We start from the raw sequence: 24,955 nt of genomic DNA, 5'->3' as shown, positions 1-24,955 counted from the left end.
ATTCTTCACCACGATGTCCTATATTTCTATGCTTGTAGGTTTTCCACCGGGAGAACAATTTCTAGATGCTAAATTGAAATGTATTGTCCAGTGTCTTGCGATGTCATTCTTTCATTATTCAAGGTATGTGTCTCACAAGGAAATAGAAAATCCTGAATTTTGCATGTGTGATTGGTTCAACAACCTCAACCTCTGCACCTCACTGTCAACCACATGCAAGCTTCCTCCTTACTTTAGGTGAGAGGATTTATTTCATCGCCTTTTTAGCTTGCTCAGATTGCAAGTTTGATAGGTTTCCCCAACCCGGGTTAGGAACCCCTTTGATTTTGGTTCCTTGCTACAACTCTTTATGCAATTTTGTTTCTCTATCACAGTTTGATCGATCCATTATTAGCTACAAATGCTTATTTATAAACAGATGGGTACAAGGTTCATTGTAGTCTTGCAGTTTGGAATACCAAAAAAAGCATTTGTTTGAGTGGTGTAGCGTTTAGATGTCATTTTCTTGTTTGCTGTTTTTTATCGCCTTTTATTGTCGTGCTATGAGTTGATATGAATCAGCTAGCTATTGTCTAATTGTTGAAATACCACCCTTTCGAGCAGCCCTTGAACACAGAACAAGGAAACAAGGATATTTCGGAGTCCCAGTTTCACTGCCTTCGTGGACGCTGGAGCCACTGCCACCTTTACTATGTGTGTGGTTAGGGTATAGATCAAACTACAATTCAACAATGGTCATCTACACCATCAGATCTCCGACTATAAAACTCCATGCTAATGTTCCATATTCCTCTTTTCTGCTAATTTTTAGAGTTTATCCTTTTATGAATTACCTAATTTCAGTCACAACTGACAAATATCAGTCTATTTGTTAACATCTCCTTCTCCATCAAGGTTTATAAATTGACTTAAGAGTATGTATGTGCCCCTATCATTTTTTTGGTTCGTCAACATATGAAGTAATCAACCGTTCGAATGAGGGATTAGGAGTACATCATCTAAAATATTTCTATTCCCAGTTAAATGTGTACTGATAAATTTAACTATCAAAGTCATTGTAGTGAGAAAAAATTTTGTTCTTATTTGCAGGCATTGTGTGGCGATGAACACATGACCAGCAAGGGGCCCTGCCCCCCTCCCAATACTATGGATTTGTTCATAATAAACACATGAACAATGCAGCATTTGCCTTGTTTTCTGCTCCAACCGGCCCTCCCCAACATCCTAATCCCACTAATCCCGCCTCCGCCACTGCAGGCATGCCGGCCTTTTCTTAATTGCTATACTTTTGAGGACGCATCACTTAAAAAACTAAAAGAGGTACCACAAGTCTGTAAAACCCTTATTACATTTTTGCATACGTACAGAAGTGAAAAATGAAAGTGAATTTAGCTATATACTTTGAAAATTGTAGTGGTTTTGCATGTCTTATAATTTTTTTTGTTATGATATTATTTTGTTCGCCGGTATTTAACCCTTGGGGATTTTTATCTTTCCCATTCAGAGTAGTCCAATTGATACTTCCGATGGACATACGACAGGTTGCTGATGATGTCGTCTAATCCATATTGGAAGGTTTAATAACGTACTTGAACACTAAAACTATATAATGGATGGTTCTAGATGGGGGCAGGGATCCTCTATTTCCTTTACCAAATGGAGTCGGTCGTAATCACATGTTGTCTGACCTTCTCTCTATGCTCTCTTCACCTTATTCTTTGCATCATTTCACCGGTACAAGTCATCAGATGGGTATTACTGTTTCCAGTATGTTGTGTGTCGGTGGCCTGAAGCACAAGCTACTCACTATACTATATAGTACTGTGCTACAACTGTGAATTTTGCAAACCTGGTATACCCTAATTTGAGGTGATTTGTATGCCAGGTTATCCTAATCTTTATGTATCTGATGCTAAAACCATCATGCTTGCTTGCAGAGATTCAGTTAAGACTTAAATTAACAATTATGTATCTGAAGACTGACATTTGAAATTACAGGTTTCATGGCAATGATGAAGTGCTACCAAATTATGTTCCAAGAAAAATGATTTCTGCTTCAACTTGACTACATGTACGTGACTTGCAGTCAGTATGAAGTTCATTACACTACTAATATTAATTTCCTCATCTCCTTTATTTAGCTATTTGTCTATAGTCAACTCACATCACTCGATATCTACAGGCATGTTGAATTGTTGACCCGATTTGACGGACTATATAAGTGCTCTTCTCCTTGGGAATTTGAAAGCACGCCCCTTCTAAGCATCGCACAATATATATGCTTATATATGTGGTAGCAGTCATTGGTACAAGCATATGTGCATTAGACCAGAAAAGAGGTAAGTTGCCTTTGATACTGATCTGGTACCCCCCCTATAAGCGTATGATATTAAATAGGTTTCTATTGATTTATCAACAAAGAATTTATGTCAATTGATTTAATGTCGATATAAGCTTTCCGCAAGTTTGTTTTCTCGAGAGTACACAATCGGTACTATAGCTTCTTTATATAAGTTTGTGATTTCTGAAGTAGTGGATCCTATCAGGTTTCAAACTCGCAGAGCATATTGAAGATGGTACAAATCATTGCAGAGTGAATTACAAGTAGCTATATATGGATTGGAATTTACTGAAGCTTTGCATATTCAAAATTTTAAGTCAAATGAGACGTGCATTGCACGTGCAAGCTTACTAGTGGTAGTAAAGGAGCAGGCGAACAAGACGGTAAGAAAGGGATCCCACCCGATGCTGAGCCCTCTCTCCAACCGTGCGAGCGAACGCATGGGAAGTCAAAAAGCATGCACCATGCGTGCATCATCTGCGGTGGTTAAGAGATGGACTGACACATGCTCACACGTTGCTGCCTTTTCGCACTATGACTGGTGGGCCGAGTTGGCTGCTGGTCCCACGGGTATGTGCCTTGCCTTTGTTCTCGCTCGTGTATCATCTGGGGTTGGAGAGAGCCGGGTCGTGGGTCGTGCGTCGTGTCGTGCGCCATGCCGGGTCCTGCGGCTGGGTGTGGGTGTTTGCTTTTGATGCAGCGCTGAACGTGCAGCGAAGACAGTGTTCCCTCCCGTCCCAAGCCGTGCACCCCCTCCTTCCCTCTCTCCTCCTTTCTCCTCCCTAGCCACCGATCTGCCTTCTCGTCTCGCTGCTTCGTCTCCTCCACCGCCTTGTCTCCGGCCGCTGGCCTCCCGGCAGCCCTACCTCACAACATGTTTCTCGAGGAGCAACGCGAGCAAGGCCAGCATACGAAAGGAGTGGATCGAGGCTTCGCACGCTGGCTCCGTCATCTGCTTCGCCACGTTCTGGATTCGCGCCGCCGTGTGTGATGGTTCTAGATCAGTGCAGGTCATCGCCGCGGGATATCAGGAGCGGTGGGTTCTTCACATCGAGGGTTGGCAAGCTGGGGAGGGTCAAGAGGCTGACATGGCATGTTTAGAGCAGCGAGGTCGGCTGTAGGGGAGCGGCTACCCCGGAGCTTCAGACTGCGCACGCGTCGCGAGTTTGGCTATGGGGGAGCGGTTGCCCGGAGCTCGGTTGCGCACGCCTCATGGGATCTGGTCTCACCTGGCACTCGATGCCGGCCTCGTCGGCTTCCCGAGGTGACACAACGACGGTCACACTCGACACCCTCTTTCATGATTCGACGACAGCCGGCTCATACGGCGGCCTCAGCGGGTAGCTGACGACGACTGCAGCTGGTGCACGAGCTCTCAGTCGACATATCCACACTCGACTCCTCGTCTCGGTACCAGCTCTTGCAGCATGTTCGAAGTTTTCTCTTTTTTCCATTCTTCATTTGTTTGACCTGGTTCTGCTCGGGTGGATACAGGGTGCGGAGTGCGGACTGAGAGTTGGATGCTCTGTGCTAGCATATAGAAGTGTTGCAACCACCACTGTTCCGGCTGTGAGGTATAATGCTAATTGGGCTTGTGAATTAATCATGTCGGGAATGGATTGCCTAATTGTTGGGGTTTCTCAGTATGTAATTTCTTTTACTCATTGTAGATTCTTAATTCGGTGGTTCTTGATTGCAACCTGGGGTCATCCTGTTCCTACTCACATGTTACAGTAGTGTTTTGTATAATATACCCAACCTCTCGCTCCTGAAAATTACCCGTCTTCTCTGATGCACGCGGGTCACTGGAGGAGAGGGGGTCTGGCTTGTGAGTTTCGCCGATGCGGTCACAACGGCGATGCCAAACTCTGAGGAGATACTAAAGGTGTACTGGGAGGCGGTGCTTCCTGGAATCCCAATGCCTCCACCTATTATCAACCTGCTGTTAGCCCAGCAAAATGGTATCTCTCTCCTTCCCTCCCTCCCTCCCTTCCCACCTTGGTGACCTCATTTAAGTGGTTTTGATAATTGGTGGTACAACTTTCCCTCTTTGATACCTACAAATTCTTTATAACGACTCTTAGTTTGCAATCCATTATGGAACATAAATGAACATACTAGATGTGAATCTTTTGTTATGATGAATGATAAATGTTTGACTTAAAGCATAGACTATTGCATATACAATATGATATGTGTACCATAAAGGATAAATTAACCTTTTCTCTACCGGTGAACTGAGAGCTTACAGTGGCTAATTTGATAAGAAGCATAGTACTTGTATCGTTCAGAAAATGACCCTTCTGCACTTCATTTTCAGGGATAGTCCTATTGTGCTTTGTTTTTATATGATCTAAAACTACAGAGTTCTTGTGCAGTTCAGATGTTCTGTTTTGTACGAATTTTACTATATCTGAACTTCTGAAATTAGTATAAGTCTAACAGCCTTGCAACCAAACCAAAACTAAAACTGCAGGGATCTTGTGACAGCCTTGCAACCAAAACTAGAACTACAGGGATCTTGTGTAGTTGAAAGCTAGCTGTCGTTTGTTGGAATATCAATTATCTTGTTTGTGCACGATTAACCTGCTTATCATGAAAAGGTAGAATATTTTAGGACAGACCATCAAGTTGGTTGGGATTTGTTTAGATCTTTATGAGAAGCAGCTCTTCTCAGTGGGACTTTTCTTTTTTATCCAGCCTAAACATATTCAGCCTTTCACCTAAAATGTTATTACTTTCTCATGTCCTACTTTTTGTTACACGATGTTCAAGAAAGAATTATGGATCATTTTGTCATGAAGCATGATCAGTGCCACCTCTTTCTTCTGTGTAGTGCTAGGCTAGATTGGTATTCTCTTTACTGCCCCAGTTGGATTATATCTCAAACTTCTCTTGTTCCTATGCTGAGATTCTCCTAGCCAGTGGCAAGGGTACATACTGCCTCATCTTCTTTTTTCCTTTACATTTTTCTTCGATTGGAAGGAGTGGATTACTGCCACCAAGTTCTTGGATAAAATGAAGAAAGATATGTATGACGTCATGTCAGTTATTTTGTTTTACAACAAAATGGATAGTTCATGTATTCCCTACTGAGCAAGATTTATGTTGAGGTGTGGCATCTATTTTGCATTTCTTGATTATGGATTTTTGATAATGCGAAGTTTTTATTCGGAATGGACGATGAGTGCTTACTTCTATTGTTCCCCAAAACACCATTAATGATTTATCCAGTCCTACACATTGCATGCTTGCCACAAGCTTAGAAAATCTCCATCTTACTTCGCTAAATGTTCTTTCTTACCGAACTAGCTTCAGGACGAATGGCAGGTTTATTAACCATTTGATCATTTTTGTGCATTGCATGTTTGCTGCTAAGTCTCATGAAGTAGTGTTTTTTTTTGCGTGACCATCCTGTGGAGCCATGATATTTGAACCAATGAATTCAGAGGACATTTAGTATGTTTATGGACCACATCATGTTCTGTTGGTACAAGTGAGATCCTTTTTCCACTGATCACTTTAAAGGTACATATATTTTTAAACAAAAGCTTATGTATTTTTTGCTCCAACACACAGTCACTGAAAAATGCAAATATTTTCAATGCGAACATGGTAGCGAATATTTTGTGCTATCAAATTAAAATGTCTATATACATCTCATTGTAGACAACAATCCACCATGTTTTCTATTAAAGGGGATTAAACCATGGATGGTTGTTTCATCCCAGACATGGATTTAGTGTGCCTCTGCGCCATTTGGTGCAGCGGGTCCACTAGTTGTGTGAACTCCTGAAGGATTCCAGCTTCTTCCACGAACTGGGTGTGCGGTCATTCGCACGGCCGTACTTCCGCCAACCTCCCAGGATGGAGGTCACTGTCAGATGACTCTCGAATAACACCCTTGGAGTTTTTGGAGCCAAACTTCCTAAAGATATTCATGGTTTTCCTATGAACAAAAATTCTGAAATTTATTAGCCCATAAAATTTTCTTGACAAAACTTCACAAAAATAATATCAACTACTCATAGGGATACATAGAGACCATAGCAAGCATTCAAACTACTTAGAACTCTAAGAATTTAACATGCAAGTTCATCTACAGCAACACCAAAAGTAGCTAATTATTCAAAATATAAACCACTAAAACAAAAACTAATTGGACAAACAGTGGAGTTACATACCAAGCAACAATCCCTCGAAATAGTTTCAGAAACGGAGCTTCGAGCAAAGAGATCGAAATCTGCGGGCTTGAGAGCAAGAACACGAGAGAGAGAGCTATGGGGATTTTTTTCGAAGGTAGGTGATGATGTGGTGTAAAGAGATAACTGAGGGGGCCCACGTGAGGACCACTACCCACCAGGGCACGCCCAGGGGTTCTGGCGTGCCCAAGTGGGTTGTGCCCACCTGGTGCACCTCCCCCTGATGTTATTTGCACCAAAAATTCAGAAAAAATCATATTAAATTTTCATTGTATTTTGAGAACTTTTATTTTTGGGTCATTTTTATTGCCTGAGAAAATCACAAAATAGACAAAACATGGCATTTTATTTTATTTAACTAATAAAAACAAAAAACAAAAAGTAGGGCAGAAGGTAGTGCTTATTAAATTCATTGACTTTATATCGCTAAAAAATGATTCATTAATAAGGTCGATCAAGTCTTATTAACAATCACTTTCAATTAGCATGAAACCGAAGAACTTTCGTGAATAACTAAGTTACCTCAATGTGGATATGAATGCCTCAACAATAAGCATTTTATATTTTTTTTTGACAGTAGGTAGAGGTATTTGAAAACTTTCAATAGTGATTGTTGGAGTTTTTTCAATAACATTAATACCATTCACTTGGAATTGTTTCTTCAGAAAGTGCACCATATGCTCATTACCATTGATATGAAAAGTGACTTTGTTTTTATTGCAATCAATAACAGCCCTTGCAGTATTCAAGAAGGTCTACCAAGGATAATCGACATGTTGTCGTCCTCGGGCATCTCAAGTATAACAAAGTCAGTCAAAATAGTAATATTAGCAACAACAACATGCACATCCTCACAAATACTGATAGGTATGACAGTTAATTTATCAGCCATTTGCAAAGATATTTCAGTAGGTGTGGATTTATTCAAATCAAGTCTTTTATATAAATAGAAAGGCATAACACTAACACCAACTCCTAAATCACACAAATCAGTTTTCACATAATTCTTTTTGATGGAGCAAGGTATAGTTGGTATTCCCGGATCTCCAAGTTTTTTAGGAACTCCATCTTTAAAAGTATATATTAGCAAGCATAGTGGAGATTTCAGCTTCCGGTATTTTTCTCTTATTAGTGATGATGTCTTTCATATATTTTGCATAAGGAGGCATTTTTAAGATATCAGTCAAGCGAGTACGCAAAAAAAATTGGCCGCAGCATTTCAGCAAAGCGTTTAAATTCTTCATCATCATTCTTTTTAGTTGACTTGGGTGGAAAGGGCATAGGTTTTTGAACCCACGGTTCTCTTTCCTTACCGTGTCTTCTAGCAACAAAGTCATTTTTATCATACCTTTTATTCTTAGGTTGGGGGTTATCAAGATCAATAGGTGGTTCTATCTCAACATCATTGTCTGGTTCTTTATTATTATTAGGTTGAGAGTCTTCATGAACATCAGCATTATCTTTTTTATTATCACAAGGTGAATGTTCATTACCGGACTGAGTTTCAGTATCAGAGATAGAAGTTTTATTATCATTATCAGGAGGTTTCTCTATTTCAGGTTCACTAGAAGCATGCATAGTTTTATCATTTTTCTTCCTCCTGTTCTTTTTAGAACTAGGTGCACTAGTGTTAGCTCTTTGTGAATCATGTACAATTCTTTTTGGGTGTCCCTCGAGATAAAGTGGTTCCTAAGTCATTTTACCTCCTCTAGTTGCAACTCTAACAACAAATTCATGTATATTATTATTATCCATTTCATCAAGCAATTCTTTTTGAAATTTAGCAACTTGTTCTAACTAGGTGTGTATCATAGAAACATGCTTTCTAACACCAACATCATTTGAGATTCTAAATAACAAGTCACTCAAGTGAGCAATCATATCAGAATTGTATTTCAACTATTTCATAACATTTGCATTGAAGTGATCTTGTTTTCTAATATAGTTTTCAAACTCATAAAGGCATTGGCTAGGATGCATATTGTGAGGATTGCCATTATCATTGAACTTCATTAGAGAATTTACCTCTACCGCCTTAGGCAGTGGTGGTGTAATAAGCCCATGTATTTCTTCAATAAGATTTAAATTTGTAACATCCTCAGCTTTAATACTTTTTTCCTTCATAGATTTCTTTGCCTCTTGCATATTTTCAGGACTGAGATATAATATACCCCTCTTCTTTGGAGTGGGTTTAGCTGGTGGTTTAGGAAGAGTCCAATCATCATAATTTTTCAATATATTATTCAATAATTATTCAACGTGTCCAATAGTTCGTTCCATGAAAACACAATCAGCACAACTATCTAGGAAATTCCTAGAAACATCGGTTAGTCAATTATAGAAGATATCAAGTATTTCATTTTTCTTAATAGGATGATCAGGCAAAGCATTAAGTAATTGGCAAAGCCTCCCCCAAGCTTGTGGGAGACTCTCTTCTATAATTTGAATAAAGTTAAATATTTCCTGCAAGGCAGGTTTACTACTGCAGGATGCTGCTAACGCAACACTATGATCACAGACCCTTTGACGAAACAATGTGTGATGCATTAATCACAAACGGGGATGTAAAAAACTGTCAAAAAGCATCAAAATGTTTGCAATGGAGGATGCATCAAACACAGTTTAGATTTTAGTTGTGTGTGTGATGCAGGGCACACGGTTAAACCGTTCAAACTGTTTGCGATGAGGCAGAACAACAGAAACGGGCAGCCATATTAATGTGTGTGCGATATATGGCATACAGTTCGCTTCGATGAACCGTTTGCTATTAGGGAGTGCAACGTAAACGGTTAGCCAGATCAATGTGTGTGTGATATAGGGCATACGGTTCACTCGGATGAACTGTTTTCGATTAGCGAACGCAACAGAAATGGTTCAACTTAACAAGATGTGTGTGATACGTGGCAAATAGCCGACTCGGATGAACTGCTTGCGATGAGAATTTACAACACAGACTGTTAATACAGTTAGTACGTGTGCGATTTTGTGTGTACAAAAAACTTTGGAAAATGCAAACTAGTTGCTTGCGGTGGCTAGGAGTATCGCACACAATGCGTCTGCGGGTACTCGTGTGCGATGATTAGTAAGTTACACATGCATTTCCTTATGTTAACACTTGTGTGATAAATAACACATGGCACTAGGTACGATATTCGGGCTGTGTGTGCTCCACTTAGTCTTCCCGCGCTCTAGCGAATGCTTCCCGTGCTCCACATGGGTGAATTGTAAAATCCACGCCTATTCCCTCACCGGTTTCCCGCCACCAGCTAACGGCTTGCTACATATAACCCAGACAGCAACGCACCGCCGCGACACTCTGCGAAGATCTAGTCCCCACACATCTACCATTAGTTATTCCAAGCATGCCAGGCAACGACCAAAGCTTCGACGTCGACGCCTACTCGCGTTACATCTTCGGCGAGGAGAACGAGCCGGAGCAGGTCGGGGAGCAAGAGCTTCATCGGCCGGTGCAGGCACCATAGCCCATCGATAGCGATATCGGCGTCATAGTCCTTGGGAGCACAATCGACATATTGGAGAGGAGGTGTGATGAGCAGTTTGCCATCCACCATGCAAAAGATCCAGAGCTGCTCGGCGGCATGATCGACGACCCACCCGAAGAACCACCGTCACTAGTGCTCATCGAGAGCTTGATGCCCCGCAAGGAATGGGCAGAGGACCTCTGCGATTCAGTCAAGACAAAGGCAGCATGCAGCTTCATCATTGCCCGCGGCGGCCATGTCAACCTTGATCTCGATGATGTGGTGGCTAGGCTCGAGCGCATCCTTGGTGGAGTTGACGTCCTCGACGAAGTAGAACATCGCCAACGTGATATCTTGAGGATGCAGTTGATCGACGAAATTTGCTACCAGGCCTGAGACATGGAAATGGAGCGATTCCGCGAAGTTGTCATGCGCACGATTGCATGCTGTCAAGCTCTTCTGGAAGAGGCCTAGCAGGCCCAAGAGCCTCCCAGCACCTGCAGCTCCGCATAGGCAGAGGCGGGTCGGTACACTCGGAGTGAACGGTCGCAAGGGTGCTATGCTGATCATGGAGTCCGAGAAGACCATCGTCGGAAGGCCGCCAGCTCAGCCTTTTAGCTTATATTTTATTATAATTGTATGCATATGTAGGTTGTGAGTGTTCTGGGCCTTGCCGCATTTGGCATTTGAAATTATCCTGAATATGTAAGGCAATTATTAAGAATATTAACCATTTCCATTGTAACTTTGCCTCAACGGCGAGCAGAGTGCGCAGGGACGCCGGAGTAGAGCGCACCGCGGGCGCCTCAACGGCGAGCAACCACGTGATCAACCTTCTGCCATCAATAAATTTTGACCTTGTTTCTCGCAGTAAGTAATTGCAAATCTGTTCACACCTATCAAAATAATATGTGTTCACACTTAGCACCGGGCTATAAAAACTACCCACTTGAAAATTACTTCACAGTTTCTCTCCTCATCACCCACAAAACTAGTTTTTTTTGTCAAGTCGTTCCGCCATGACCGGTAGGAGGAGTTTAGGGTGGACATATAACCAGGCAGCAAAGACCAAGGCCGCAGAAGCACTAGAGAGTTCCCGCCGCGAAGCCGCAGCCGCAACAGAGATGTCTCGGCACGCCGCGGAGCCCTCGAATGAGCTCTCACGGGAACGCGGGGGCTCTCACAAGTGCATTCACGGCGTCGGCCATCATGATGAGCCGGTGTTCCTGAAGTCCTTCACTGGCGATGACAACATTCTCGCTGGCGTCACTATGCAGCAAGAGCTGGTCGACAGCTTGATGAAGCTGCTCAAGATCAGCGATGCCTCGGTTGACAAGGCGACCGGCCTCGTTGAGCAACTCATGGGTGACAATGTGAAGCTCCTCAAGTTGGTCGCCGAGAAGGAGGAGGAGGCCGCCGGCTGGAAGATGCTGCATGAGTAGAGCAGTGCCTTGGAGATGACGCTGAAAGCGATCGTCGAGGAACTGATGGGTGGCTTGAGGAAGCTCCGGATCGAGCGCGAGCAGGAGGTGGAGGAATCCGTGGGTGCTTTCAAGCAAAGTCATGAGGAATTGAAGAAGGAGCTGGAGGATTTCGCCGCCCGGCGATCCATCGACGAGTAGAGACAGTAGCGACCCAGATCGTTGTCTACAATTTCCTTCTTATCTTGCCCCCGTGTCTTCCGGGCTTTGCCGCATGTGGCATTTTAAAATATCCGGAATATGTAAGACAATTATTATCTGCGCCATTGTAAATTTGTCGTCATATTATCCATTGCCACTTTATTTGTGGTCGTGTTATCCATTGCCCGATGTGGCAATTTAAATTAGGGCAGAATACTAGTTGAAAACACGAAAAAAGCAAATGCTGCCATGGGATTGCAAGCAAACACCCTCCGTCTAGGTACTTTAATTAACCCATTATTGGAGAAGTTGTGAGCGAGGCGAGTGGCGGCTGGTGCATGGAGGTCAAAGAGCTCGCTTTCAGGTGAGCATGGGCGGCCTTGCTGCTCGCACGTGTCCCGTCGAGCCTGTGAGGTGGACAGGATGCACGCGTCCCATCAAACCTGTGCGGCAGACTGCTCGCATGCGTCCCGTCGAGCCTGCACGGCGGACTTCTCACGCTCGTCCCGTCTAATCAAACAGCTGCACACACGCCACCGAGTATGGTTAAATTTCGACACGGTTAATATAATACAACCGTTTGCGATATTAACGTGTCAGTTTTTTGTTTCAAAAAGGACTTCGTTGGCTACTAATGTGTGTGCCTCTTCTCAAACTGAACGATTTTTTACCACGACATATATGTGCCATGTTATGAAACTATGCCAAGTTTCAAGTTTTTGGGTGACTTTTTGATTTACTGGGATTTAAAAACCGAGATTCTCAATGTTTCAGGATGACGAGAAGTTTGTAATTCATTCCCATTCCTTAAATAAGACTTAAACATGCACCCAATGACACATGTATGATTTCACACCCATTTGCTTCACTGGAGCATGTGATTGTAGTTCAAATTTGAATTATGGACTACATTAAATGCATATAATGATGGGTTTCGTAGTAATTTCAAAAAATTTCCTACACACACGCAAGATCATGTGATGCATAGCAACGAGAGGGGAGAGTATGATCTACATACCTAGTAGATCGACAACGGAAGCATTTGGTTGATGTAGTCGTACGTCTTCACGATCCGACCGATCAAGCACCGAAACTACGGCACCTCCGAGTTCTAGCACACGTTCAGCTCGATGACGATCCCCGGACTCCGATCCAGCAAAGTGTCGGGGAAGAGTTCCGTCAGCACGACGGCGTGGTGACGATCTTGATGCACTACAGCAGCAGGGCTTCGCCTAAACTCTGCTACAATATTATCGAGGACTATGGTGGCTGGGGGCGCCGCACACGGCTAAGGAACAGATCACGTGGATCAACTTGTGTGTCTCTGGGGTGCCCCTGCCTCCGTATGTAAAGGACTAAGGGGGGGGGAGGCTGGCCGGCCAAGGAGGGTGCGCCAGGAGAGTCCTACTCCCTCTGGGAGTAGGATTCCCCCCCCCCCCCCAATCCTAGTTGGAATAGGATTCGCGGAGGGGGAAAAGAGAGATGGGGGGCCGGCCACCTCTCCTTGTCCTAATAGGACTAGGGGAGGGGGGAGGCGCGCGGCCCATCTTGGTCTGCCCCTTCTCTTTTCCACTAAAGCCCACTAAGGCCCATATAGCTCCCGGGGGGTTCCGGTAACCTCCCGGTACTCCGGTAAAATCCCGATTTCACCCGGAACACTTCCGATATCCAAACATAGGCTTCCAATATATCAATCTTTATGTCTCGACCATTTCGAGACTCCTCGTCATGTCCGTGATCACATCCGGGACTCCGAACAACCTTCGGTACATCAAAATGCATAAACTCATAATATAACTGTCATCGTAACCTTAAGCGTGCGGACCCTACGGGTTCAAGAACAATGTAGACATGACCGAGACACGTCTCCGGTCAATAACCAATAGCGGGACCTGGATGCCCATATTGGCTCCTACATATTCTACGAAGATCTTTATCGGTCAGACCGCATAACAACATACGTCGTTCCCTTTGTCATCGGTATGTTACTTGCCCGAGATTCGATCGTCGGTATTCCAAATACCTAGTTCAATCTCGTTACCGGCAAGTCTGTTTACTCGTTCTATAATACATCATCCCGCAACTAACTTATTAGTTGCAATGCTTGCAAGGCTTAAGTGATGTGTATTACCGAGAGGGCCTAGAGATACCTCTCCGACAATCGGAGTGACAAATCCTAATCTCGAAATACGCCAACCCAACATGTACCTTTGGAGACACCTGTAGTACTCCTTTATAATCACCCAGTTACGTTGTGACATTTGGTAGCACCCAAAGTGTTCCTCCGGCAAACGGGAGTTGCATAATCTCATAGTTATAGGAACATGTATAAGTCATGAAGAAAGCAATAGCAACATACTAAACGATCGGGTGCTAAGCTAATGGAATGGGTCATGTCAATCAGATCATTCACTTAATGATGTGATCCCGTTAATCAAATAACAACTCATTATTCATGGTTAGGAAACATAACCATCTTTGATTAACGAGCTAGTCAAGTAGAGGCATACTAGTGACACTTTGTTTGTCTATGTATTCACACATGTGTTATGTTTCCGGTTAATACAATTCTAGCATTAATAATAAACATTTATCATGATATAAGGAAATAAATAATAACTTTATTTTTGCCTCTAGGGCATATTTCCTTCAGTCTCCCACTTGCACTAGAGTCAATAATCTAGATTACACAGTAATGATTCTCACACCCATGGAGCCTTGGTGCTGATCATGTTTTGCTCGTGGAAGAGGCTTAGTCAACGGGTCTGCAACATTCAGATCCGCATGTATCTTGCAAATCTCTATGTCTCCCACCTGGACTAGATCCCGGATGGAATTGAAGCGTCTCTTGATGTGCTTGGTTCTCTTGTGAAATCTGGATTCCTTTGCCAAGGCAATTGCACCAGTATTGTCACAAAAGATTTTCATTGGACCCGATGCACTAGGTATGACACCTAGATCGGATATGAACTCCTTCATCCAGACTCCTTCATTTGCTGCTTCCGAAGCAGCTATGTACTCCGCTTCACATGTAGATCCCGCTACAACGCTTTGTTTAGAACTGCACCAACTTACAGCTCCACCATTTAATGTAAACACGTATCCGGTTTGCGATTTAGAATCGTCCGGATCAGTGTCAAAGCTTGCATCAACGTAACCTTTTACGATGAGCTCTTTTTCACCTCCATATACGAGAAACATATCCTTAGTCCTTTTCAGGTATTTCAGGATGTTCTTGACCGCTGTCCAGTGATCCACTCCTGGATTACTTTGGTACCTCCCTGCTAGACTTATAGCAAGGCACACATCAGGTCTGGTACACAGCATTGCATACATGATAGATCCTATGGCTGATGCATAGGGAACATCTTTCATATTCTCTCTATCTTCTGCAGTGGTCGGGCATTGAGTCTTACTCAACTTCACACCTTGTAACACAGGCAAGAACCCTTTCTTTGCTTGATCCATTTTGAACTTCTTCAAAATTTTGTCAAGGTATGTGGTTTGTGAAAGTCCAATTAAGCGTTTTGATCTATCTCTATAGATCTTAATGCCTAATATGTAAGCAGCTTCACCGAGGTCTTTCATTGAAAAACTTTTATTCAAATATCCCTTTATGCTATCCAGAAATTCTACATCATTTCCAATTAGTAATATGTCATCCACATATAATATCAGAAATGCTACAGAGCTCCCACTCACTTTCTTGTAAATACAGGCTTCTCCAAAAGTCTGCATAAAACCAAATGCTTTGATCACACTATCAAAACGTTTATTCCAACTCCGAGAGGCTTGCACCAGTCCATAAATGGATCGCTGGAGCTTGCACACTTTGCTAGCTCCCTTTGGATCGACAAAACCTTCTGGTTGCATCATATACAACTCTTCTTCCAAAAATCCATTCAGGAATGCAGTTTTGACATCCATCTGCCAAATTTCATAATCATAAAATGCGGCAATTGCTAACATGATTCGGACAGACTTAAGCATCGCTACGGGTGAGAAGGTCTCATCGTAGTCAATCCCTTGAACTTGCCGAAAACCTTTTGCGACAAGTCGAGCTTTGTAGACAGTAATATTACCGTCAGCGTCAGTCTTCTTCTTGAAGATCCATTTATTCTCAATTGCTTGCCGATCATCGGGCAAGTCAACCAAAGTCCATACTTTGTTCTCATACATGGATCCCATCTCAGATTTCATGGCTTCAAGCCACTTTGCGGAATCTGGGCTCACCATTGCTTCTTCATAGTTCGTAGGTTCATCATGATCTAGCATCATGACTTCCAGAACGGGATTACCGTACCACTCTGGCGCGGATCTTACTCTGGTTGATCTACGAGGTTCAGTAGTATCTTGTTCTGAAGTTTCATGATCATTATCATTAACTTCCTCACTAACTGGTGTAGGTGTCACAGAAACAGTTTTCTGTGATGTACTACTTTCCAATAAGGGAGCAGGTACAGTTACCTCGTCAAGTTCTACTTTCCTCCCACTCACTTCTTTCGAGAGAAACTCCTTCTCTAGAAAGTTTCCGAATTTAGCAACAAAAGTCTTGCCTTCGGATCTGTGATAGAAGGTGTATCCAATAGTCTCCTTTGGATATCCTATGAAGACACATTTCTCCGATTTGGGTTCGAGCTTATCAGGTTGAAGCTTTTTCACATAAGCATCGCAGCCCCAAACTTTCAGAAACGACAACTTTGGTTTCTTGCCAAACCACAGTTCATAAGGCGTCGTCTCAACGGATTTTGATGGTGCCCTATTTAACGTGAATGCGGCCGTCTCTAGAGCGTATCCCCAAAACGATAGCGGTAAATCAGTAAGAGACATCATAGATCGCACCATATCCAGTAAAGTACGATTACGACGTTCGGACACACCATTACGCCGTGGTGTTCCGGGTGGCGTGAGTTGCGAAACTATTCCACAATTTTTCAAATGTACACCAAACTCGTATCCTCCATGGTCAGATCATAGAAACTTTATTTTCTTGTTACGATGATTTTCAACTTCACTCTGAAATTCCTTGAACTTTTCAAACGTTTCAGACTTATGTTTCATTAAGTAGATATACCCATATCTGCTTAAATCATCTGTGAAGGTGAGAAAATAACGATATCCGCCACGAGCCTCAATATTCATCGGACCACATACATCTGTATGTATGATTTCCAACAAATCTGTTGCTCTCTCCATAGTACCGGAGAACGGCGTTTTGGTCATCTTGCCCATGAGGCACGGTTCGCAAGTACCAAGTGATTCATAATCAAGTGGTTCCAAAAGTCCATCAGTATGGAGTTTCTTCATGCGCTTTACACTGATATGACCTAAACGGCAGTGCCACAAATAAGTTGCACTATCATTATCAACTCTACATCTTTTGGCTTCAACATTATGAATATGTGTATTACTACTATCGAGATTTAACAAGAATAGACCACTCTTCAAGGGTGCATGACCATAAAAGATATTACTCATATAAATAGAACAACCATTATTCTCCGATTTAAATGAATAACCGTCTCGCATCAAACAAGATCCAGATATAATGTTCATGCTCAACGCTGGCACCAAATAACAATTATTCAGGTCTAATATTAATCCCGAAGGTAGATGTAGAGGTAGCGTGCCGACTGCGATCACATCGACTTTGGAACCATTTCCCACGCGCATCCTCACCTCGTCCTTAGCCAATCTTCGCTTAATCCGTAGTCCCTGTTTCGAGTTGCAAATATTAGCAACAGAACCAGTATCAAATACCCAGGTGCTACTGCGAGCATTAGTAAGGTACACATCAATAACATGTATATCACATATACCTTTGTTCACCTTGCCATCCTTCTTATCCGCCAAATACTTGGGGCAGTTCCGCTTCCAGTGACCAGTCTGCTTGCAATAGAAGCACTCAGTTTCAGGCTTAGGTCCAGGTTTGGGTTTCTTCTCTTGAGTAGCAACTTGCTTGCCGTTCTTTTTGAAGTTCCCCTTCTTCTTCCCTTTGCCCTTTTTCTTGAAACTAGTGGTCTTGTTGACCATCAACACTTGATGCTCCTTCTTGATTTCTACCTCCGCAGCTTTTAGCATCGCGAAGAGCTCGGGAATAGTCTTATTCATCCCTTGCATATTATAGTTCATCACGAAGCTCTTGTAGCTTGGTGGCAGTGATTGGAGAATTCTGTCAATGACGCAGTCATCCGGAAGATTAACTCCCAACTAAATCAAGTGATTATTATACCCAGACATTTTGAGTATATGCTCACTGACAGAACTGTTCTCCTCCATCTTGCAGCTATAGAACTTATTGGAGACTTCGTATCTCTCAATCCGGGCATTTGCTTGAAATATTAACTTCAACTCCTGGAACATCTCATATGCTCCATGACGTTCAAAACGTCGTTGAAGTCCCGATTCTAAGCCGTAAAGCATGGCACATTGAACTATCGAGTAGTCATCAGCTTTGCTCTGCCAGACGTTCATAACATCCGGCGTTGCTCCTGCAGCAGGCCTGGCACCCAGCGGTGCTTCCAGGACGTAATTCTTCTGTGCAGCAATGAGGATAATCCTCAAGTTACGGACCCAGTCCGTGTAATTGCTACCATCATCTTTCAACTTTGCTTTCTCAAGGAACGCATTAAAATTCAACGCAACAACAGCACGAGCCATCTATCTACAATCAACATAAACAAGCAAGATACTATCAAGGACTAAGTTCATGATAAATTTAAGTTCAATTAATCATATTACTTAAGAACTCCCACTTAGATAGACATCCCTCTAATCCTCTAAGTGATCACGTGATCCAAATCAACTAAACCATGTCCGATCATCACGTGAGATGGAGTAGTTTCATTGGTGAACATCTTTATGTTGATCATATCTACTATATGATTCACGCTCGACCTTTCGGTCTCCGTGTTCTGAGGCCATATCTGTATATGCTTGGCTCATCAAGTATAACCTGAGTATTCTGCGTGTGCAACTGTTTTGCACCCGTTGTATTTGAACGTAGAACCTATCACACCCGATCATCACGTGGTGCCTCAGCACGAAGAACTTTCGCAATGGTGCATACTCAGGGAGAACACTACTTGATAATTTAATGAGAGATCATCTTATAATGCTACCGTCAATCAAAGCAAGATAAGATGCATAAAAGATAAACATCACATGCAATCAATATAAGTGATATGATATGGCCATCATCTTCTTGTGCTTGTGATCTCCATCTCCGAAGCACCGCCGTGATCACCATCGTCATCGGCGTGACACCTTGATCTCCATCGTAGCATCGTTGTCGTCTCGCCAAGCTTATGCTTCCACGACTATCGCTACCGTTTAGTGATAAAGTAAAGCATTACATCGCGATTTCATTGCATACAATAAAGCGACAACCATATGGCTCCTGCCGGTTGCCGATAACTCGGTTACAAAACATGATCATCTCATACAATAAAATTCAGCATCATGCCTTGACCATATCACATCACAACATGCCCTGCAAAAACAAGTTAGACGTCCTCTACTTTGTTGTTGCAAGTTTTACGTGGCTGCTACGGGCTTAAGTAAGAACCAATCTCACCTACGCATCAAAACCACAACGATAGTTTGTCAATTTGACTCCGTTTTAACCTTCGCAAGGACCGGGCGTAGCCATACTCGGTTCAACTAAAGTTGGAGAAACTGTCACCCACAAGCCACCTCTGTGCAAAGCACGTCGGGAGAACCGGTCTCGCGTAAGCGTACGCGTAATGTCGGTCTGGGCCGCTTCATCCAACAATACCGCCGAACCAAAGTATGACTTATATCGCCCACAACTCACTTGTGTTCTACTCGTGCATATAACATCAACATATAAAACCTAGGCTCGGATGCCACTGATGGGTTTCGTAGTAATTTCAAAAAATTTCCTACGCACACGCAAGATCATGTGATGCATAGCAACGAGAGGGGAGAGTATGATCTACATACCTAGTAGATCGACAACGGAAGCGTTTGGTTGATGTAGTCATACGTCTTCACGATCCGACCGATCAAGCACCGAAACTACGGCACCTCCGAGTTCTAGCACACGTTCAGCTCGATGACGATCCCCGGACTCCGATCCAGCAAAGTGTCGGGGAAGAGTTCCGTCAGCACGACTGCGTGGTGACGATCTTGATGCACTACAGCAGCAGGGCTTCGCCTAAACTCCGCTACAATATTATCGAGGACTATGGTGGCTGGGGGCGCCGCACACGGCTAAGGAACAGATCACGTGGATCAGCTTGTGTGTCTCTGGGGTGCCCCTGCCTCCGTATATAAAGGACTAAGGGGGGAGGCTAGCCGGCCAAGGAGGGTGCGCCAGGAGAGTCCTACTCCCTCTGGGAGTAGGACCCCCCCCCCCCCAATCCTAGTTGGAATAGGATTCGCGGAGGGGGAAAAGAGAGATGGGGGGCCGGCCACCTCTCCTTGTCCTAATAGGACTAGGGGAGGGGGGAGGCGCGCGGCCCATCTTGGTCTGCCCCTTCTCTTTTCCACTAAAGCCCACTAAGGCCCATATAGCTCCCGGGGGGTTCCAGTAACCTCCCGGTACTTCGGTAAAATCCCGATTTCACCCGGAACACTTCCGATATCCAAACATAGGCTTCCAATCTATCAATCTTTATGCCTCGACCATTTCGAGACTCCTCGTCATGTCCGTGATCACATCCGGGACTTTGAACAACCTTCGGTACATCAAAATGCATAAACTCATAATATAACTGTCATCGTAACCTTAAGCGTGCGGACCCTACGGGTTCGAGAACAATATAGACATGACGGAGACACGTCTCCGGTCAATAACCAGTAGCGGGACCTGGATGCCCATATTGGCTCCTACATATTCTACGAAGATCTTTATCGGTCAGACCGCATAACAACATACGTCGTTCCCTTTGTCATCGGTATGTTACTTGCCCGAGATTCGATCGTCGGTATTCCAAATACCTAGTTTAATCTCGTTACCGGCAAGTCTGTTTACTCGTTCTGTAATACATCATCCCGCAACTAACTTATTAGTTGCAATGCTTGCAAGGCTTAAGTGATGTGTATTACCGAGAGGGCCCAGAGATACCTCTCCGACAATCGGAGTGACAAATCCTAATCTCGAAATACGCCAACCCAACATGTACCTTTGGAGACACCTGTAGTACTCCTTTATAATCACCCAGTTACGTTGTGACATTTGGTAGCACCCAAAGTGTTCCTCCGGCAAACGGGAGTTGCATAATCTCATAGTTATAGGAACATGTATAAGTCATGAAGAAAGCAATAGCAACATACTAAACGATCGGGTGCTAAGCTAATGGAATGGGTCATGTCAATCAGATCATTCACTTAATGATGTGATCCCGTTAATCAAATAACAACTCATTATTCATGGTTAGGAAACATAACCATCTTTGATTAACGAGCTAGTCAAGTAGAGGCATACTAGTGACACTTTGTTTGTCTATGTATTCACACATGTGTTATGTTTCCGGTTAATACAATTCTAGCATTAATAATAAACATTTATCATGATATAAGGAAATAAATAATAACTTTATTTTTGCCTCTAGGGCATATTTCCTTCAGTCTCCCACTTGCACTAGAGTCAATAATCTAGATTACACAGTAATGATTCTCACACCCATGGAGCCTTGGTGCTGATCATGTTTTGCTCGTGGAAGAGGCTTAGTCAACGGGTCTGCAACATTCAGATCCGCATGTATCTTGCAAATCTCTATGTCTCCCACCTGGACTAGATCCCGGATGGAATTGAAGCGTCTCTTGATGTGCTTGGTTCTCTTGTGAAATCTAGATTCCTTTGCCAAGGCAATTGCACCAGTATTGTCACAAAAGATTTTCATTGGACCCGATGCACTAGGTATGACACCTAGATCGGATATGAACTCCTTCATCCAGACTCCTTCATTTGCTGCTTCCGAAGCAGCTATGTACTCCGCTTCACATGTAGATCCCGCTACAACGCTTTGTTTAGAACTGCACCAACTTACAGCTCCACCATTTAATGTAAACACGTATCCGGTTTGCGATTTAGAATCGTCCGGATCAGTGTCAAAGCTTGCATCAACGTAACCTTTTACGATGAGCTCTTTTTCACCTCCATATACGAGAAACATATCCTTAGTCCTTTTCAGGTATTTCAGGATGTTCTTGACCGCTGTCCAGTGATCCACTCCTGGATTACTTTGGTACCTCCCTGCTAGACTTATAGCAAGGCACACATCAGGTCTGGTACACAGCATTGCATACATGATAGATCCTATGGCTGATGCATAGGGAACATCTTTCATATTCTCTCTATCTTCTGCAGTGGTCGGGCATTGAGTCTTACTCAACTTCACACCTTGTAACACAGGCAAGAACCCTTTCTTTGCTTGATCCATTTTGAACTTCTTCAAAATTTTGTCAAGGTATGTGGTTTGTGAAAGTCCAATTAAGCGTTTTGATCTATCTCTATAGATCTTAATGCCTAATATGTAAGCAGCTTCACCGAGGTCTTTCATTGAAAAACTTTTATTCAAATATCCCTTTATGCTATCCAGAAATTCTACATCATTTCCAATTAGTAATATGTCATCCACATATAATATCAGAAATGCTACAGAGCTCCCACTCACTTTCTTGTAAATACAGGCTTCTCCAAAAGTCTGCATAAAACCAAATGCTTTGATCACACTATCAAAACGTTTATTCCAACTCCGAGAGGCTTGCACCAGTCCATAAATGGATCGCTGGAGCTTGCACACTTTGCTAGCTCCCTTTGGATCGACAAAACCTTCTGGTTGCATCATATACAACTCTTCTTCCAAAAATCCATTCAGGAATGCAGTTTTGACATCCATCTGCCAAATTTCATAATCATAAAATGCGGCAATTGCTAACATGATTCGGACAGACTTAAGCATCGCTACGGGTGAGAAGGTCTCATCGTAGTCAATCCCTTGAACTTGCCGAAAACCTTTTGCGACAAGTCGAGCTTTGTAGACAGTAATATTACCGTCAGCGTCAGTCTTCTTCTTGAAGATCCATTTATTCTCAATTGCTTGCCGATCATCGGGCAAGTCAACCAAAGTCCATACTTTGTTCTCATACATGGATCCCATCTCAGATTTCATGGCTTCAAGCCACTTTGCGGAATCTGGGCTCACCATTGCTTCTTCATAGTTCGTAGGTTCATCATGATCTAGCATCATGACTTCCAGAACGGGATTACCGTACCACTCTGGCGCGGATCTTACTCTGGTTGATCTACGAGGTTCAGTAGTATCTTGTTCTGAAGTTTCATGATCATTATCATTAACTTCCTCACTAACTGGTGTAGGTGTCACAGAAACAGTTTTCTGTGATGTACTACTTTCCAATAAGGGAGCAGGTACAGTTACCTCGTCAAGTTCTACTTTCCTCCCACTCACTTCTTTCGAGAGAAACTCCTTCTCTAGAAAGTTTCCGAATTTAGCAACAAAAGTCTTGCCTTCGGATCTGTGATAGAAGGTGTATCCAATAGTCTCCTTTGGATATCCTATGAAGACACATTTCTCCGATTTGGGTTCGAGCTTATCAGGTTGAAGCTTTTTCACATAAGCATCGCAGCCCCAAACTTTCAGAAACGACAACTTTGGTTTCTTGCCAAACCACAGTTCATAAGGCGTCGTCTCAACGGATTTTGATGGTGCCCTATTTAACGTGAATGCGGCCGTCTCTAGAGCGTATCCCCAAAACGATAGCGGTAAATCAGTAAGAGACATCATAGATCGCACCATATCCAGTAAAGTACGATTACGACGTTCGGACACACCATTACGCCGTGGTGTTCCGGGTGGCGTGAGTTGCGAAACTATTCCACAATTTTTCAAATGTACACCAAACTCGTATCCTCCATGGTCAGATCATAGAAACTTTATTTTCTTGTTACGATGATTTTCAACTTCACTCTGAAATTCCTTGAACTTTTCAAACGTTTCAGACTTATGTTTCATTAAGTAGATATACCCATATCTGCTTAAATCATCTGTGAAGGTGAGAAAATAACGATATCCGCCACGAGCCTCAATATTCATCGGACCACATACATCTGTATGTATGATTTCCAACAAATCTGTTGCTCTCTCCATAGTACCGGAGAACGGCGTTTTGGTCATCTTGCCCATGAGGCACGGTTCGCAAGTACCAAGTGATTCATAATCAAGTGGTTCCAAAAGTCCATCAGTATGGAGTTTCTTCATGCGCTTTACACTGATATGACCTAAACGGCAGTGCCACAAATAAGTTGCACTATCATTATCAACTCTACATCTTTTGGCTTCAACATTATGAATATGTGTATTACTACTATCGAGATTTAACAAGAATAGACCACTCTTCAAGGGTGCATGACCATAAAAGATATTACTCATATAAATAGAACAACCATTATTCTCCGATTTAAATGAATAACCGTCTCGCATCAAACAAGATCCAGATATAATGTTCATGCTCAACGCTGGCACCAAATAACAATTATTCAGGTCTAATATTAATCCCGAAGGTAGATGTAGAGGTAGCGTGCCGACTGCGATCACATCGACTTTGGAACCATTTCCCACGCGCATCCTCACCTCGTCCTTAGCCAATCTTCGCTTAATCCGTAGTCCCTGTTTCGAGTTGCAAATATTAGCAACAGAACCAGTATCAAATACCCAGGTGCTACTGCGAGCATTAGTAAGGTACACATCAATAACATGTATATCACATATACCTTTGTTCACCTTGCCATCCTTCTTATCCGCCAAATACTTGGGGCAGTTCCGCTTCCAGTGACCAGTCTGCTTGCAATAGAAGCACTCAGTTTCAGGCTTAGGTCCAGGTTTGGGTTTCTTCTCTTGAGTAGCAACTTGCTTGCCGTTCTTTTTGAAGTTCCCCTTCTTCTTCCCTTTGCCCTTTTTCTTGAAACTAGTGGTCTTGTTGACCATCAACACTTGATGCTCCTTCTTGATTTCTACCTCCGCAGCTTTTAGCATCGCGAAGAGCTCGGGAATAGTCTTATTCATCCCTTGCATATTATAGTTCATCACGAAGCTCTTGTAGCTTGGTGGCAGTGATTGGAGAATTCTGTCAATGACGCAGTCATCCGGAAGATTAACTCCCAACTAAATCAAGTGATTATTATACCCAGACATTTTGAGTATATGCTCACTGACAGAACTGTTCTCCTCCATCTTGCAGCTATAGAACTTATTGGAGACTTCGTATCTCTCAATCCGGGCATTTGCTTGAAATATTAACTTCAACTCCTGGAACATCTCA

The 24,955-nt window shown here is 43.0% G+C and overlaps 1 protein-coding gene across 19 annotated transcripts in view; it reads left to right on the top strand.

Moving 5' to 3' along the window:
- Nucleotides 1-24,955, top strand: part of LOC125513227 (uncharacterized) — a 58,622-nt gene that overhangs the window by 989 nt on the left and 32,678 nt on the right. For 2 of the 19 annotated variants that reach the window (XM_087527692.1, XM_087527684.1), the window contains exons 3-12: nt 39-123; nt 604-706; nt 1,090-1,320; nt 1,999-2,071; nt 2,183-2,339; nt 2,547-3,751; nt 3,836-3,915; nt 4,012-5,869; nt 7,277-7,410; nt 10,792-14,174. In XM_087527692.1, coding sequence (XP_087383818.1) covers nt 11,045-11,467 — 423 coding nt within the window. In that variant the 5' untranslated portion in view covers nt 39-123; nt 604-706; nt 1,090-1,320; ... (5 more) ...; nt 7,277-7,410; nt 10,792-11,044 and the 3' untranslated portion in view covers nt 11,468-14,174. Of the gene's footprint in view, nt 1-38; nt 238-603; nt 707-1,089; nt 1,321-1,998; nt 2,072-2,182; nt 2,340-2,546; nt 3,752-3,835; nt 3,916-4,011; nt 5,870-7,276; nt 8,327-8,696; nt 9,023-10,791; nt 14,175-24,955 lie in introns of those variants that run through there. The other 17 variants (XM_087527697.1, XM_087527689.1, XR_015608038.1 and 14 more) reach the window with 16 other exon arrangements.

Source organism: Triticum urartu, chromosome 6A (genome assembly GCF_056163025.1).
Source record: "Triticum urartu cultivar PI428250 chromosome 6A, HENAU_Tu73, whole genome shotgun sequence".
Taxonomy (NCBI): domain Eukaryota; kingdom Viridiplantae; phylum Streptophyta; class Magnoliopsida; order Poales; family Poaceae; genus Triticum; species Triticum urartu.
This window is presented reverse-complemented; position numbering and strand designations above follow the sequence as displayed.